The 14,138-nt window shown below is 40.3% G+C and overlaps 1 protein-coding gene and 1 non-coding gene across 2 annotated transcripts; one reads left to right on the forward strand and one right to left on the reverse strand.

The window, feature by feature from the left end:
• The first annotated feature begins 5,492 nt into the window (after positions 1 to 5,492).
• On the forward strand, positions 5,493 to 8,542 carry LOC112088549 (protein kinase 4-like). Its single transcript, XM_024158943.1, has 3 exons — positions 5,493 to 5,581; positions 7,024 to 7,641; positions 7,777 to 8,542. Exons 1-3 carry the CDS (start codon positions 5,493 to 5,495, stop codon positions 8,540 to 8,542), a joined length of 1,473 nt encoding a protein of 490 aa, XP_024014711.1.
• Positions 7,784 to 7,889, reverse strand: LOC112088645. Its single transcript, XR_002900591.1, has one exon. It is a non-coding gene; the product is annotated as a small nucleolar RNA R71 (small nucleolar RNA).
• Positions 8,543 to 14,138: the final 5,596 nt, after the last annotated feature.

The raw sequence follows: 14,138 nt of genomic DNA on the forward strand, positions 1-14,138 counted from the left end.
CAACTGGCAAAGGAGAAGTGACTGAAAATCTGCGGTCATCAACAGGTCCTTCTCTCTCTTGCGGTTTTGCATAATATCTTGCATCCTCCAGATCTTCAGGTAACCCGAAACACCTAAACTCCACCACTTAAATAGCCTTAATGCCAAACGCCGTCTACCCTGAATAATGTCTTTGATGAGAATCCACTATTACACTTAATGAATGTAGAGAGCTAGTTGACTGAAAGTTAGATCCAAGAGTGTAGATTTTCGCATGACGGATTAACGGACTAGTTTAGCTTGTATTTTGGTAAGAATTTTCTAGACTAGATCCAAATAGATGTTTCACGATAAGTTATGGTTTAGAAGGACAGTCACTCAGATATTGTTTAGTTCCTGCGATTTTAAAATTCTTTCCTGACTTAAGTTTGTTTGAGGACAAACAAAAAGGTAAGTCTGGGGGAGTTGATAACACCGTATTTTGACCACTTTTATGGATCATAATTGTATCTTATGCCGGTGTTTTAACTCTGTTTTCAATGGTTTTTAAAGTGTTTTCAATGTTTTAGAGTTTCAAAAGACTTCACAGAAAACTTGGGCAAAAGATATGCAATTTGGAACAAATGAGCAATTTTGGATAAATGCAGACCGTCAGAAGTATGGCAAGCGGTAAAGACCTTCTCACTGTCTGATCACTCCCAAATTTTGAGACAACATAGAGGATCCAACTAGCTTTCTAATTCACTTGGTTTGGAGACAATCCAACGGTTAGATCTTCAGATACTCCCGATGCAAGAATGACAGAAAATGCAGTTCTGGAAGAGAGCCACGAGCCGGGACCGCGGCCAACACCTATTTTCCCGTGGGTAGAGCCACCACGACCGCGAAACTTGGTCGTTAACTTTCCAGTCGACTTAATTAAGGCCGAGATCAATTCCTTTCGTTATTTTTGAAGCCCTAAGTGTCCAGAACCACTCCAAAAGCTATAAATACCCTCTTTAGGTCATTCTAAAGGAGAAGACGACATAAGATAGAAAGAGAGAGAGATTTCGTGTAACGCTAGAGAGAATGAGGCGCCATCTTTGAAGAGGAGCCGCTGCAGAAGTGACCATCGCGCCTCCTTCTGCTTCTCCGTTCTTCGTTTCTTCCCTCTTTTCTTTAATTTCCTGCAACTTTCAATACTCTGTGATGATTGTTTACAATATGTTTGAGTAGTTACCCAGTTGGGTTTAAAGGGATTTTTCAAAGGGAATTTCGTGTGTCTTTGCTTATGAATCGATAGATTTAGGATTTATAATCTTCTAGATGTTCTTCGTTTGCCTTTAATTTTACTGTGTGATTCTCTGCTGGCCACTTAGAAGCCGATCTGACATGATATGTTGCGAAAGCTTTCATTGATTGTCTGAACTAGGGTGAAACGAGCAATGATTCTTTAGGAGTGGAAACCTACCTATAGTTGAGTTGTGAATGTTGATGAGTCTTGTTCTGCTATTGCATCTTCTCCCTTCCAGTATCAGAGTGGAAACCTACTGATCAAGGTTGCGAGAGATAGTTGTTTAGTGCTGCGAAATTATGCTATTCATACTTCCGTGCCTCGAGTTCTAAAACATACGTAGTTGATTACCTTTATCACTTGTTTAAAATCGACATAGCTTAGTCCATGAACCCCTGCGAAACCCCTTGATGCCCAACGTTTGTCTTTAATTGCTTACGACCTTCGATTTATTTGCTTTTCATTTGCTTATTACTTGCTTCCATTCTACTTTCATTCGCTTATTACTTGCTTTCATTTGCTTTCGTTTTTCAATTGGTTTTAATTGCTTTCTAGTTTTGATTTAGTGACAACCAAAACCCAAAACCAAAACCTAAATTATTTAGTTCTAGTCTGATTTAAGCATAGCCGTGAATTCGTACTGAAACAACTAAGTCTCTGTGGATCGATACCCTAAGTACTATAGAACACATCTGTGCACTTGCAGACATTTAGGGGTTATAAATTTAAAACCTGAAGCTTAGTAAAACGAAAACAACAACCCCGCTTTTGCTCGCAATCAGAAATACGTTCACAACTCCGGTTCAACGAGTTTTTTAAGTCGAGAAGACCAAATGGTAATATTATTTTCCCTTTAATACTTTTGTAAATTAGTTCTTTCCTTTAAAATTATTATTTATAAGTTTTTTTTTTTATAGACAAAGGCAGCAGGAGGAGAGCCTCCAAATCATCTAGACCTGGTTAAGGCGTGTCACACAAACAAGAACACCAAAGTAATTCAGGATCCTCTTGTAGCTGAAATTTGTTACAAGTTGGATGAAGAGATCAACCAAGAGTCACAAGGTGATTCTTCCTCTAGCGTCATTCTCCTGCGCGAGGAAATCAACCGCTGGATTCGCGAAGTAAGTTTATTATTTTTGTTTCTCCTTTATAATTAAATTATACTTTGTTTTATAATTTTGTTAATTAAAAACATTTGTTTGATTTTTGAAGGTACTTCCAATAAAAAAGAACGTCAACGTGTTCTCGAGAAAGTACTATACAAAGAGGAAACATTGGGCGTTAGCCAGGTTCCTGAAGATCTTATCGAGCAGAACTATGTGCTCCTGGAGAAAGTAGAGGCTTTCCAGGAAAAAGTAGAGGCTTTCCAGGAGAAAAAGTGGCGGCTTTGGATAAAGCTACGCAAAATACAGAGATGAAGCTAGGCACTACGCAAGAGGAGCTTGCGACCATGTTGAGCTGGATGAGGTCGAGGTTCCCTGATTTTCCGGGAGAAATACGGGGACAGGCGGAAGTACTGGAACATGAGGAAGTACGCGAGCAAAATTATAAATAATTTTTTTATTTTTGTAATTTGGATATTTAATATTTTGTATGAATTTTATTTTTATTTATAAATTTCAATTTCGAATTTAATTTAAATTTAGCATTTTAATTATTTACAATAATTGTTTTATTAAAATACAGGAGCGATCGGAAATTAGTCGAAAATTAAAAAAAAAGCATTTCGTTGGAAATCCGTCGGAAAATAGAACAACTCTTCGTTGGAAATCCGTCGGGAAATTGAACCCGTCGGGAATCCGTCAGAAAATGACAAAATTGGAAAGCTATCCGTCGGAAAACATATGGCCGACGGAAAACCGTCGGGAATACTATATCCCACAAAATTTGGTCGGAAACGTTACGCCTGTCAGAAATCCGCCGGCGTATAGATTTTCTCAAGAATACGTCGGAAATTTCTGACGAATATCCCACCGATTTTTTTTCTGACAAGGTGATTCCGACGACCATTTTTTGTCGGAAAGTCATCGGAAAGGCAATTTCCAGACCGATTTTTGACAGATATGGTCGTAAGAAATCACATGTTTTCTTGTATTGAACACAGACATTCACCTAGTAGTTATAATAAAGGGATGCAATCTTTAGTTTAAGGGCCAAGAAGAAGAATATATGGAAGATAGTTTTTGGGTTAGGTATCGTTATATCATGTTAAAGTTGGTCTAGGTTTGGGTTTGGTCCGGTTTTGTTACATTAATCAAGTATTCTGAAATCAGTGAGGAATTAAGGTTGAAAACTATTTTTTATATGGAAATAGATTAAGAACTAATACTGGATGTGATTTAGACAAAGACTCAAACTTCAGATGAACTGAGTGCTATAATATATTATGAATTTTTTCGAGGAGAAAATATATCTTCAAACTATTTTAAAGGAATTTGTATAAGGGGAAAATATATCTTCAAACTATTTTAAAGGCATTTGTATAATATGGTAATTGTAAATAAAATAAAATTTGTTGTCAACAACAGTTAAATTGAAACATATCAAAACAGATTGACATAACAAATTGCAAAAAAGGAACAAGAACAGTGGACAAAATAAACCTAGACATTTGAATATTCATTCGGATTCAAGTGGGTTTTATCGATTTTTTGGGTATTTTTTGTACTAAATGTCTTTAATTCATTCGTATATTTTTTTTATCGGGTTTAGATCAACTTTGGGTACTCAAATGTTTTCCCAAAAATCCAAAATATAATAAAATATGGTCTAATCTAAATGTATTGGTTAATTTTTTAGAAAAAAAAATTGTTTAATTTTGACAAAAAAACTAACTAAAATTTTTAGGATATTTCAGCTATTTTAGTTATTTCAGTCTCAATATAATTAATATATTCGGTTTATAAATGTTATTTTGATTGTTTTGATCATTATAATTCTAAATATAAAAAGGGTTTTCTGCAAATAAATCCTTCAAGTGGTTTTTTTTTTCAGGACAAACCACCACCTCAGAAAAATGCAGGTCAACCCCCACGTGAGAGTAAAACCGCTAAACGACATTGTCGTTAACCTCTGTCATATAAGAAACGAATATTAAAACGCTGTGCATTGGAAGGTGCATTGTGATATACTCATAATTTACATGTTTAGGATTGCATTTTTGGTCCAAATATTGAGTTTCATGCATGCATTTTAGATAGATTTGCATATTTTTGTCTTTGCTTTAGAGTTTTAGGATGTTGCATTAGGTCTTAGAGTGTTTTGCATGTTTTGGAGTGTTTACAGGTGATTTAGAACCTGTTGGGACTTGAAAAGATGAAGCTAGGAAGAGAAATGGTGAATGGAGCTTTAAAAATGGTGAAATCAGCCTTTTGGAGGTTCTCGGCGATAGCCTGTACCGCGGGAAGCTTTTTCTCGACGATTGTCATGTATTGCAGGTAGATTTCTCGGCCAAAACACGTACCGGTTGTTCAAGATTCTCGGCCAAAAATCTAGGGTGCGGATACATCTCTAAAATCACGTTACCGGAGGGTCTTGTCGGCCGATTCAGCCTACGGGATCTTCAGCAAATATCAAGATAATTGAGTTCAGATTTCAGAAAAGTTAGAATTGATGAATTTGGAGCAGCGAGCTGAGAGATACGATCACCGGAAGACAGACCTGTCTCGCATCCATTCCAAAGCAATCCGATACGTCTGAAAGATTACCTGTCCGGGGAGTTTTAACCACCGATTCAGCTTACAAGGTCTTCAGCGAAGTTGGAGATGATCAGGTCACGGATCCAGAAAAGGTAGAATCATTGGATTTGGAGTCGTGAGCTGAGAGTTAAGCTCACCGGAAGACACACATGTCTCGCTACAGTTTCAAGACCGATCCGATGAGACACAAAGATTGCGTGGGACGATGCCTTTCCAGTCTGATTCAGTTGCCGGGGTCTTCATGAATGTTCAAGTTCTTTGAGTGCTCTTTTCAGAACAGATGAGATCATCCAGTTTGGAGTTATTTGCTGAAATATACCGTCTCCGGAGTAAACACTAGTCCAAGAACTTCTCTTTGATCGTTTCAATGCACTGCAGAGATGAGCTATCCGGGGAACCTTCCACTCCCCAAGCGCTGATGGTTTCTTCTCCAAAGTTGGGGCTAAGTGAGTTATCTGTATACTGGAGCTAGAAAATCGGGATTCTGAACAGTGGTCAGGAAGTTGTGATGGTTTATGTATGGTGAGTTCCTTGACACCGGGATGAACACCGGGAAGATTGAGCTCGGTGTTGGACTTACCTTGAGAGTTCTGTGCTTAGAGATCAACACCGAATCCCACACCGACCAAAGGTACCTCAATGTATTTTTTGCTCGTTCAACACTTTAGCAACACCGGGCACAACATGGAGGAAAAGCTGCCCGGTGCATTTCCACTCGTTCCAGCCTATCGAGCAACATCGACTCCAGCCTCGACCATTCAAGCCTCGGTGTAGATTCCACTTGTCCCATCCTCTGCACAACACCGGGCACAGCATCGACCTAAGGCTGCCCGGTGCATTTCCACCCATTCCAGCTAAAACTCCAACACCGGCCACAACATTGACCAGAAGCAAGCCGATGCCAGCTTCATTGTCAAACCCATACTTTCAACACCGGCCATGACATCAAATTTACAGGCCCCGGTGCTAGCATCCACATCCAAGACAGGCTTTACAACACATCCACATCGAGCACAACATCGGGCAAGTGAACCTTGGTGTAGATGTGTTGACGTTTTTAAGTGTTTTCTCTCCTGGTCAACACCCGGTTTGTCCCGGGTTGACCAGAGACTTAGGGAATGACTATAAATACTTTTTTAGGGTTTTACCATAGGGACAAGCTTTATTCTCCTAATTTCTTTTCGTCTTTTGTGAAAGACTCATTTGAAGAGAAATATCCCTTTTTGTGAGTGTGAATCAAGAGAAATCAAAGACCTTTTGTGTGATTAAAGCTGTTTTCTTTCTCATCTATCATCTCTATCTTCATTCCATCCATTAATCATGCTAATCTACTCTACTTGCAAAGGTTTAAGAGAGATTAGTATGATTAGTGAGTAGTCACCTTAATGAGGTTCTAGATGTGTAGGTTAGGGTGCTAAAGTGCTAGTTTAGGAGTGCTTAGGGCTAGATTCATGATTTGATCTCTCTAAAAAGCTGTTCTCTAAGCTAGATCCTTGCACATCACTTGTGATTTAGAATCTGGGAATTTCATGCACCAAAAGTGTTTGATGAAATTTCTGAAAGAGCTGTATTAGAGGTTTATGCATTAGCTGCATGATGATTTCTTGTTATTTGCATAAATGATGATTGGGTATGTGAAATAACTTGATTTATGTCTTGATGCTTGGGAAAGATTAAGGCTTGATTAGAGTTCTAAATAATTTGAATCATGTTTCATCATTGTCATTAGCATTTCTAGTTAAGCACCAAAGCACCCTAGCCAACTATCATGTCTAGAGTCTCATCCTTCCATCATTCCATATTCCTAGTTTAATTGCTTGCTTGTTTAGGTTACTTAATCACTTGTTCTTGTTTTAGTTTTAGTCTTGTCTTAAGCATTAGTCACCAACAATCTCCACCATTTGCTTGAATTAAGAAACTGTCTTATATTCTAGTGTCTACCACACATTGGATTGATAAACCCATTATGCGCCGTTGCCAAAGTGTGCTAGCATTAGTCTTATATACTTTCTTGAGATCAAGTGCTTTCTTTTTGTTTACTGATTACTTTGTAAGTTCTGTCTTTTTTTTCAGGTGTATGAACACCAGATCAAGGTCTAGAAGTTGTGGTCCACCATTTCCCCTGAATGACAACATCAATCTGTTAGTGCCAAGAAGAAGAAGAGATAGACGTGCAAGGGAAACTGATAGAGCAGCTGATATGGAACAACAGAGAGAGCACCACGTGGTTGACATTGAGCACCATGTTCAAGAGGAGCAACAGGCTCAACATGTTAATGGAGCTCAAAGGAATCAGGCTCAAGCTGAGAGAAATGAGCAACAAGCCTATGTCAATATAAACATGGCACAAAGGAATGAGAGGCAGGATCAGCAGAATCAACAGCAGGCTAATAGAAATGAGCAACAGGCTCAATTCATTCCTCAGCATCAAGCTAAAAGGAGACAAGATATTCCACCAGTGTTTGTTGGGGAAAATGATAGAACCAATGCACACCAGCATAGAGCAGGAATCCAAGCACCACCACTTCAGAATAATAATTTTGAGGTGAAGGCTTCCTTGCTCAACATGGTTCACAACTCCAAATTTCATGGTTTGCCAATGGAGGATCCTTTGGAGCACTTGGATCAGTTTGACAGGGTTTGTGACCTCACCAAAATCAATGGTGTCTCAGAAGACAGCTTCAAGCTCAGGTTATTCCTACCTAGAGGTTCCATTCAGCTAAGGAGATAAGGCACACCAATGGGAAAAGAACCTACCTAGAGGTTCCATATAGACTTGGGAGCAGTGCAAACTTGCATATTTATCAAGTTCTTCTCTACTTCTAGGACAGCTAAACTGAGAAACCAGATATCAAGCTTCAAGCAACATAACAATGAAAGCTTTGGGGAAGCTTGGGAGAGGTTTAGAAGCTACACCAATCAATGTCCACACCATGCTTATTCTGATGCTTCTCTCCTTTCTACACTGTATAGAGGAGCTTTACCGCAGATAAGGAATCAACTAGACACAGCCTCCAATGGTAATTTCTTGGCAAAAGAGATTACATCTGCTATGGAACTTGTGGAGAATTTGGCCATGTCTAATGACACATATGGTGAGGATTATGATAGGACAAACAGATCAGAGGCTTCAGGCTCAGATCAAAGGCTTACTAGAGAGGTTAAAGAGCTGAGGAGTGAACTAGAAAAGCTGAAATTGGTTTCTCAAAAACCAATTCACTATGTTGCTGAGTTTAATGATTCTCCAAGCTTTGAGAACATCAATGAAGATGGCCTAACAGAGGAAAAGATCAACTATATTGGGAATCAACAGAGGTATCAGAGGTTCAACAACTATGGAGCCAACCAAAACCTCTCATACCGCAACCCCAATGTAGCAAGTCCTCAGGATCATGTGTACCATCCTCAGCAAAACCAACAATGCTATGCTACTAAGACTCAGTTTCAGAGTTCTTTCCAACCTAAGCCACAATTCAGTCAGCCTCAACAGCAATATACTCAGCCACAGCATCAGATTCAGGGTACAAACTTCAGTTCTCAACATCAACAGCTCAAGGCGCCTCCAGGTTTCAGTGAGCAGCCGATGGGTTAGCAGCAGTTCAGTCATCAGCCGCCGGTTCAGAGTCAACAGATGGGACCAGATATGTGTGGTATACTACAGCAGTTGCTACAGGGTCAACAAAGAGCTGAGAGTCAGTATGCTTCCATACAGCAAGAGATAAGGGAGCTGAAACAGAATCAGGCCTCCACTTCAAGAAGCCAAGGTGTTCTACCTGGTAAGCCTGAACCAAACCCAAAAGAGTATGCTAAAGCCATTACATTGAGAAGTGGCAAAGAGCTACCAGGTTGAGAACATAACAATGTGATCATTGAGGAAAATGATCAAATTGGTGGGGAGGCAGCCCCAAGGGATGATCAAGAAGCTGAAAGAGCAATGAAAGGGAAGGCCAAAGAGGTGGAAAAGACACCAGAACCAGAGAAAGTCTATGTTCCAACACCTCCCTATCAACCCAACTACCATTTCCAGGCAGGGTTAAGAAGGAGCTTGTAGATAAGGCAAGAGCTGTCTTTGAGAAGACTCTTAATGAGACACCACTCACAATGCCTCTCATTGAAGCATTTCTGATGATGCCTAAGGTTGGAAAGTTTTTAAAGGATGCTATCTTGAACAAGACTAAAGAGCTTCAAGGTATGGTGGTGCTTAGCCATGAGTGTAGTGCCATCATTCAGAGAAAGTTAGTCCCAAGAAAGCTGTCTGATCCAGGGAACTTCAATCTCCCTTGTGCTTTAGGACCATTGATGTTTGCTGGATGTCTTTATGACTTGGGAGCATCTGTCAGCTTAATGACAGGCGATTTCAGAAATGTGTCTGCACCCGGAAATTTTGGCCGAGAGATTCATTAAGCCGGTACGCGTTTTGGCCGAGGAATCCACCCGCGGTACACGAGAATGGCCGAGAAAATCTTCCTGCGGTACGCGAGAATGGCCGAGAACATCCAAAGACCCATTTTCACCATCTTTCAAGCCCTAATCACCATTTCTCCTCCTGGATTCACCTTTTCAACTCCAAACAGCTCCAAATGCACCTGATAAACACTCCAAACATGCAAAGACTCATTGGGACCTAATGCAACTCCTAAGTCCTAAAACAACCCCTAAGGACCTAAAATGCATGAAATAAGATATGATTTGGAATGAAATATACAACCTAAATGATGCAAATTATGAACATATCAACTCCCCCACACCTGTCCTTTGCTTGTCCTCAAGCAAAAAGAGCAAATGAGAGGAAGAGGTTGGATGCATTGGGAGTTCATATTCCTTAATGAGAGAAGTGATCACAATGAGAATTCAGGTTCATGCTCAATCATGCAATGCAAAGCCATACTCAGATATATATCAACTCAATAAAGAATCTCTACAAGTTCTTCTCTCTCTCAACTCTTTCACATTCATTAAGCTTTTATCAGGTGAATCTAATGATGCAATGTTTAAACAAGCTGGCTTGGCTAGGGAGAGGCTATGAGATTAAAATGATCTCATTAGTGTTCAAGCGGGTCTAATGCAGCAAAGGGATCTCTCTATGAATGATCAAACTTTGGCAGAATGCTAAAGGTAAAAAGCAACCTATGCATACAAGGGCAAAGACTCATCACACCCCACCCTCTACTCAAAGCTTTCTCACTTGCTCACTCTCTCAAGATCCTCACTTTTCACACTTATTTTCCTCTCACTAAGGGACTTACTTTTCACTTTCACTCTCAAGTCTTGGAGTTCAAACTTTACACAACTCTTTTTCTTTTGCAATCTCTAGCCTCTTTTTTCTTTCTTTTCAAAACATTTGAGCTCTTTGGCTTCTTTTCTTTTCCTTTTACTTAGAGGTTAGACTCTTTCTTTTCAACACACCAGAGCTCACTTTCTTTAACTCAAAACTCACCAACAAGTCTTTTCCCCCACACTTATTCCTCGCCAAAACTCTCAGTTCCTTGATGTTGGAACACAGCACTCAATGAGACCTGCCCTTGTCGCTCTAAACCTAACACTTTCTGCTAAGTTTGATCCAAGGTGGCCTTTCAATTCACACACAAACATTGGCTTGAAAGAAGGATGGGTTCAAGGTGAGGGAACTTATCCATGATGCGGATTCAGCTACTTGAGCTAAGGAAAAAGGGTGGTAAAAACAATGGTTCTAGCTCAAGTATGTATATCGGTATCCACAAGCTTTTTCAAACAATGCATCACAAGATATTTTCAAGTCAAGTTCAAGGTTCCCACTTAATTAGAGTTGAGTTCAATTCAAACTTGCTTCTCAGATTCAGATCGTTTCAGACTTTGCAACCATAGAAAAAGATTCACATGCATATTCAGTTCAAGTTCTCAAAGTGATGTACTCTCTAGAAAACCTATCATTACTCCGTACAAGATGCAACCTACATGAATTGCAATCTAGACTCAATCCTAAAAATGAGAATGCAACTACATGATCATTTTTTTTTTGTGAATTTTTTTTTGATTTTTCCATTTTTTTGGTTTTTATATGCACTTATATGAGACTACATGAATATGCAACTAGAATGTGACTCAAGACTCAAAGTATAAAATAAGAACAGAGAAAACATGGTTAGTAAAAGATGAAACTCCTCCCCCACACTTAAATAACACAGTCCCTTGTGTTATAAAAGCATGAGAAAGGAGTTAAAGCAAAGCAAACAAGAAAAATGCAAAAGAGAAAAGAAAAATCTACATGCATATGTACAAGGTGTGGAGTGTTACCTAGGAGCTATGGAAGTCTGACCCCAATGAGTAAGAGGGGTTTGAAGTGTGACCGGATGGTGTCTCCCAAGAGTGATGGCTTGCCTCATCAGAATCGTCGTCAAGATCCACCCATGTTGTGCCATATGTGACCAGGGCTCTCATTGTGATCACTTCTCTCAAAAAGAAAATGTGAACTCCCATTGCATACAACCTCTTTCTCTCATTTGCTCTTTTTGCTTGAGGACAAGCAAAGGACAAGTGTGGGGGAGTTGATATGTTCATAATTTGCATCATTTAGGTTGCATAAATCATTCCAAATCATGTTTTATTTCATGCATTTTAGGTCCTTAGGGTTTGTTTTAGGACTTAGGAGAATGCATTAGGTCCCAATGAGTCTTTGCATGTTTTGAGTGTCTATCAGGTGAATATGGAGCTGAAAAGACGAATCCAGGAGGTGGAATGGTGAGCAAAGCTTGAAAAAGTGGAAAACTTGGGTTTATGGAGGTTATCGGCCATTCTCGCTGGCCAGGAAGGTTTTGTCGACCATTTTCACGTACCGCGGGTGAACTTTGTCGACCAAAACACGTACCGCGAGTGAAGTGTATTGGCCAAAATCTCCGGGTGCAAACATGTCTCAGAAATCGCCTGTCCGGGGAGCCTTCCGGTCCGATTCAGACGGCGGGTGCTTCATAGAAGTTGGAGAGCATTGCATCACGGTCTCTTAGCAAGTGGAATCGTGGAATTCGGACGCGTGAGCAGAGAGATAAGCTTGTCGGAAGGAACCCCAGTCTCGCAGGTATTCCGGACCGAGCAGATCAGTCCTAAAGAATGCGAAGGACGGTGCACTTCCAGGCCGATTTAGTTTCCGGGTCCTTCATGAGAACCAGAGACATTTGAGTCTTCTTTCCAGAACGTCCAAGAGCATTCAATTCGGATCTATGAGCAGAAAGATACGGTCTCCGGAATGGACACATGTCTAGACGCCTCTCTCTGGTCGTGTACACGCACTGCAAAGATGTGCCCTCCAGGAAGCCTTACACTTCCCAAGCACCGAAGCTTCCTTCACAAAAGTTGGAGATAAATGAGTCCTCTGTCTTCTGCAACTAAAATCATTCAATTCGGACAAGCCTCATAGGAGTTACACTCTCCGGAATGCGAAGTGGTCTAAGCTGCTCTGGATGCTGCGAGACGGTCTTGCGACTTGGTTAGCCCGCAGGCCTGAAGATGAACGCCTGAATGCTGATGCTGCGAGTTGATATGTGCGGGTAAACTATCACTGGAAGAGGTCTGAAGCTCAAGAGCAAGAGAAATGCTAAGTCCACAATCCTGCGACTTAGGCATGCGAGTTAGCCGCGCCTGGAACTATGCCGCACGATCACTCGCAAATCACTCCGACTTGAGCCTGCGACCTAGTTGCAATAGAGACTAACCCGCACAGTTTGTACATTCCCCAGAAACCGCCTTAGCCCTGCGAGTTGGAGAGGAAGGAGACCAAGCCGCAGCAACACTCGCAAAACACTCCTACTTAGGCGTGCAGCTAAGGCAAGGCGATTGAGGCTTCACAAGACAAGTCTTCATCTGCTGCGACTTAGGTGTGCGACCTGGGACATACTGGACTGACCCGCAGTAATTCTCACTTTATCCACTAAAGCCGGGTCAGGACCCGGTTTGTTCCGGGCTGACCCGGTTCGTTTTTAAGAAAGTATAAATACTTTTTAGGGTTTTTTGGGGAGAGTACTAAGTTTTATTCCCTTTGTCTCTTGCCTCTTTGGTGAAAAAAGACTCCATTAAGAAGAGAAATATCTATATTTGAGTGTTTAATCAAGAGAGTTTAAGGAGATCTGGGTGTTTAAAGCTGTTTTCTTTTGAATCTATCATCTCCATCTCCATTTCTCATCATTAATCATGCTAATCTTCTCAACTTGCAAAGGTTTAAGAGAGATTAGTATGACTAGTGAGTAGTCACCTTAATGAGGTTCTAGATATGTAGGTTAGGGTGCTAAAGTGTTAGATTAGGAGTGCTTAGGGCTAGATTCATTGATTCATTTCTCTAAACAACTGTTCTCTATGCTAGATCCTTGATAATCGCTTGAGATCTAGATTCTGGGAATTTCATGCACCAAAAGTGTTTGATGAAATTCCTGAAAGAGTTGTATTAGAGGTTTAAACATTTTTCTGCATGATGATGTATTGTTATTTGCTTGAATGATCATTAAGAGCTGTTTGTTAATGCATATTGATTCATGTTTCACAAATGGGAATTTGGTTTGAAAATGGATTAGTATAGGGGTTAATACCTTCATGAGAGGATTAACCTAGATTAGAGTTCTTAATCACTTGAATCATGTCTCATCATTGTCTTCAGCATCTCTAGTTTAACACCAAAGCACCCTGACCAACTATCATGTCTAGAATCTCATGCCTCCATCATATCATATTCACATCATATCATTTGTCATTGTCATTAGTCTTTAATCCTGTTTATGTTTATAGTTTTCTCTAGATTAATCAAAACCCACTCTTGTTTGCTTGAATTAAGAACTTGATCATATAGCTTAGTGTCTAACACCACATCTGGATTGATAAACCTCTTTGTGCTACATTGACAAGGGGATTGATAGCCCTGAGACCCTAAAAAGTCTTGTCTATCAATTGGCGCCGTTGCCAAATTGTGGTTTGATTAGCATTAAGCTCTGATCTGTTCTCTGTTCCTTGGTGAAACCGGTGTTGGAGATCCACTTTTGCAAGGGTTTTCAAGCTTCTTGAATCTCTTCATCTCCTTGATGCACTTTGCCATCTTGTGGATCTTGAATCTCTTCAAGATCCACCCATGTTGTGCCATATGTGACCAGGGCTGTGCAGTTCATGGAACTCTCTCCAACTTCCTCTCTGTTCCTTGGTGAAACCGGTGTGAGATCCACTTTGCAAGGTTT

This window comes from Eutrema salsugineum, unplaced genomic scaffold (assembly GCF_000478725.1).
Source record: "Eutrema salsugineum unplaced genomic scaffold, Eutsalg1_0 scaffold_14, whole genome shotgun sequence".
Classification (NCBI taxonomy): Eukaryota; Viridiplantae; Streptophyta; class Magnoliopsida; order Brassicales; family Brassicaceae; genus Eutrema; species Eutrema salsugineum.

Excerpts from the sequence above, each read along its gene's own strand:
- LOC112088549 (XM_024158943.1), top strand. The coding sequence starts at position 5,493 with ATGAACACCGGGAAGATTGAGCTCGGTGTTGGACTTACCTTGAGAGTT. Across the intron at positions 5,582-7,023 it reads GAATCCCACACCGACCAAAG|GTGTATGAACACCAGATCAA; the intron begins GTACCTCAATGT and ends CTTTTTTTTCAG. Across the intron at positions 7,642-7,776 it reads GAAGACAGCTTCAAGCTCAG|GACAGCTAAACTGAGAAACC; the intron begins GTTATTCCTACC and ends CTCTACTTCTAG.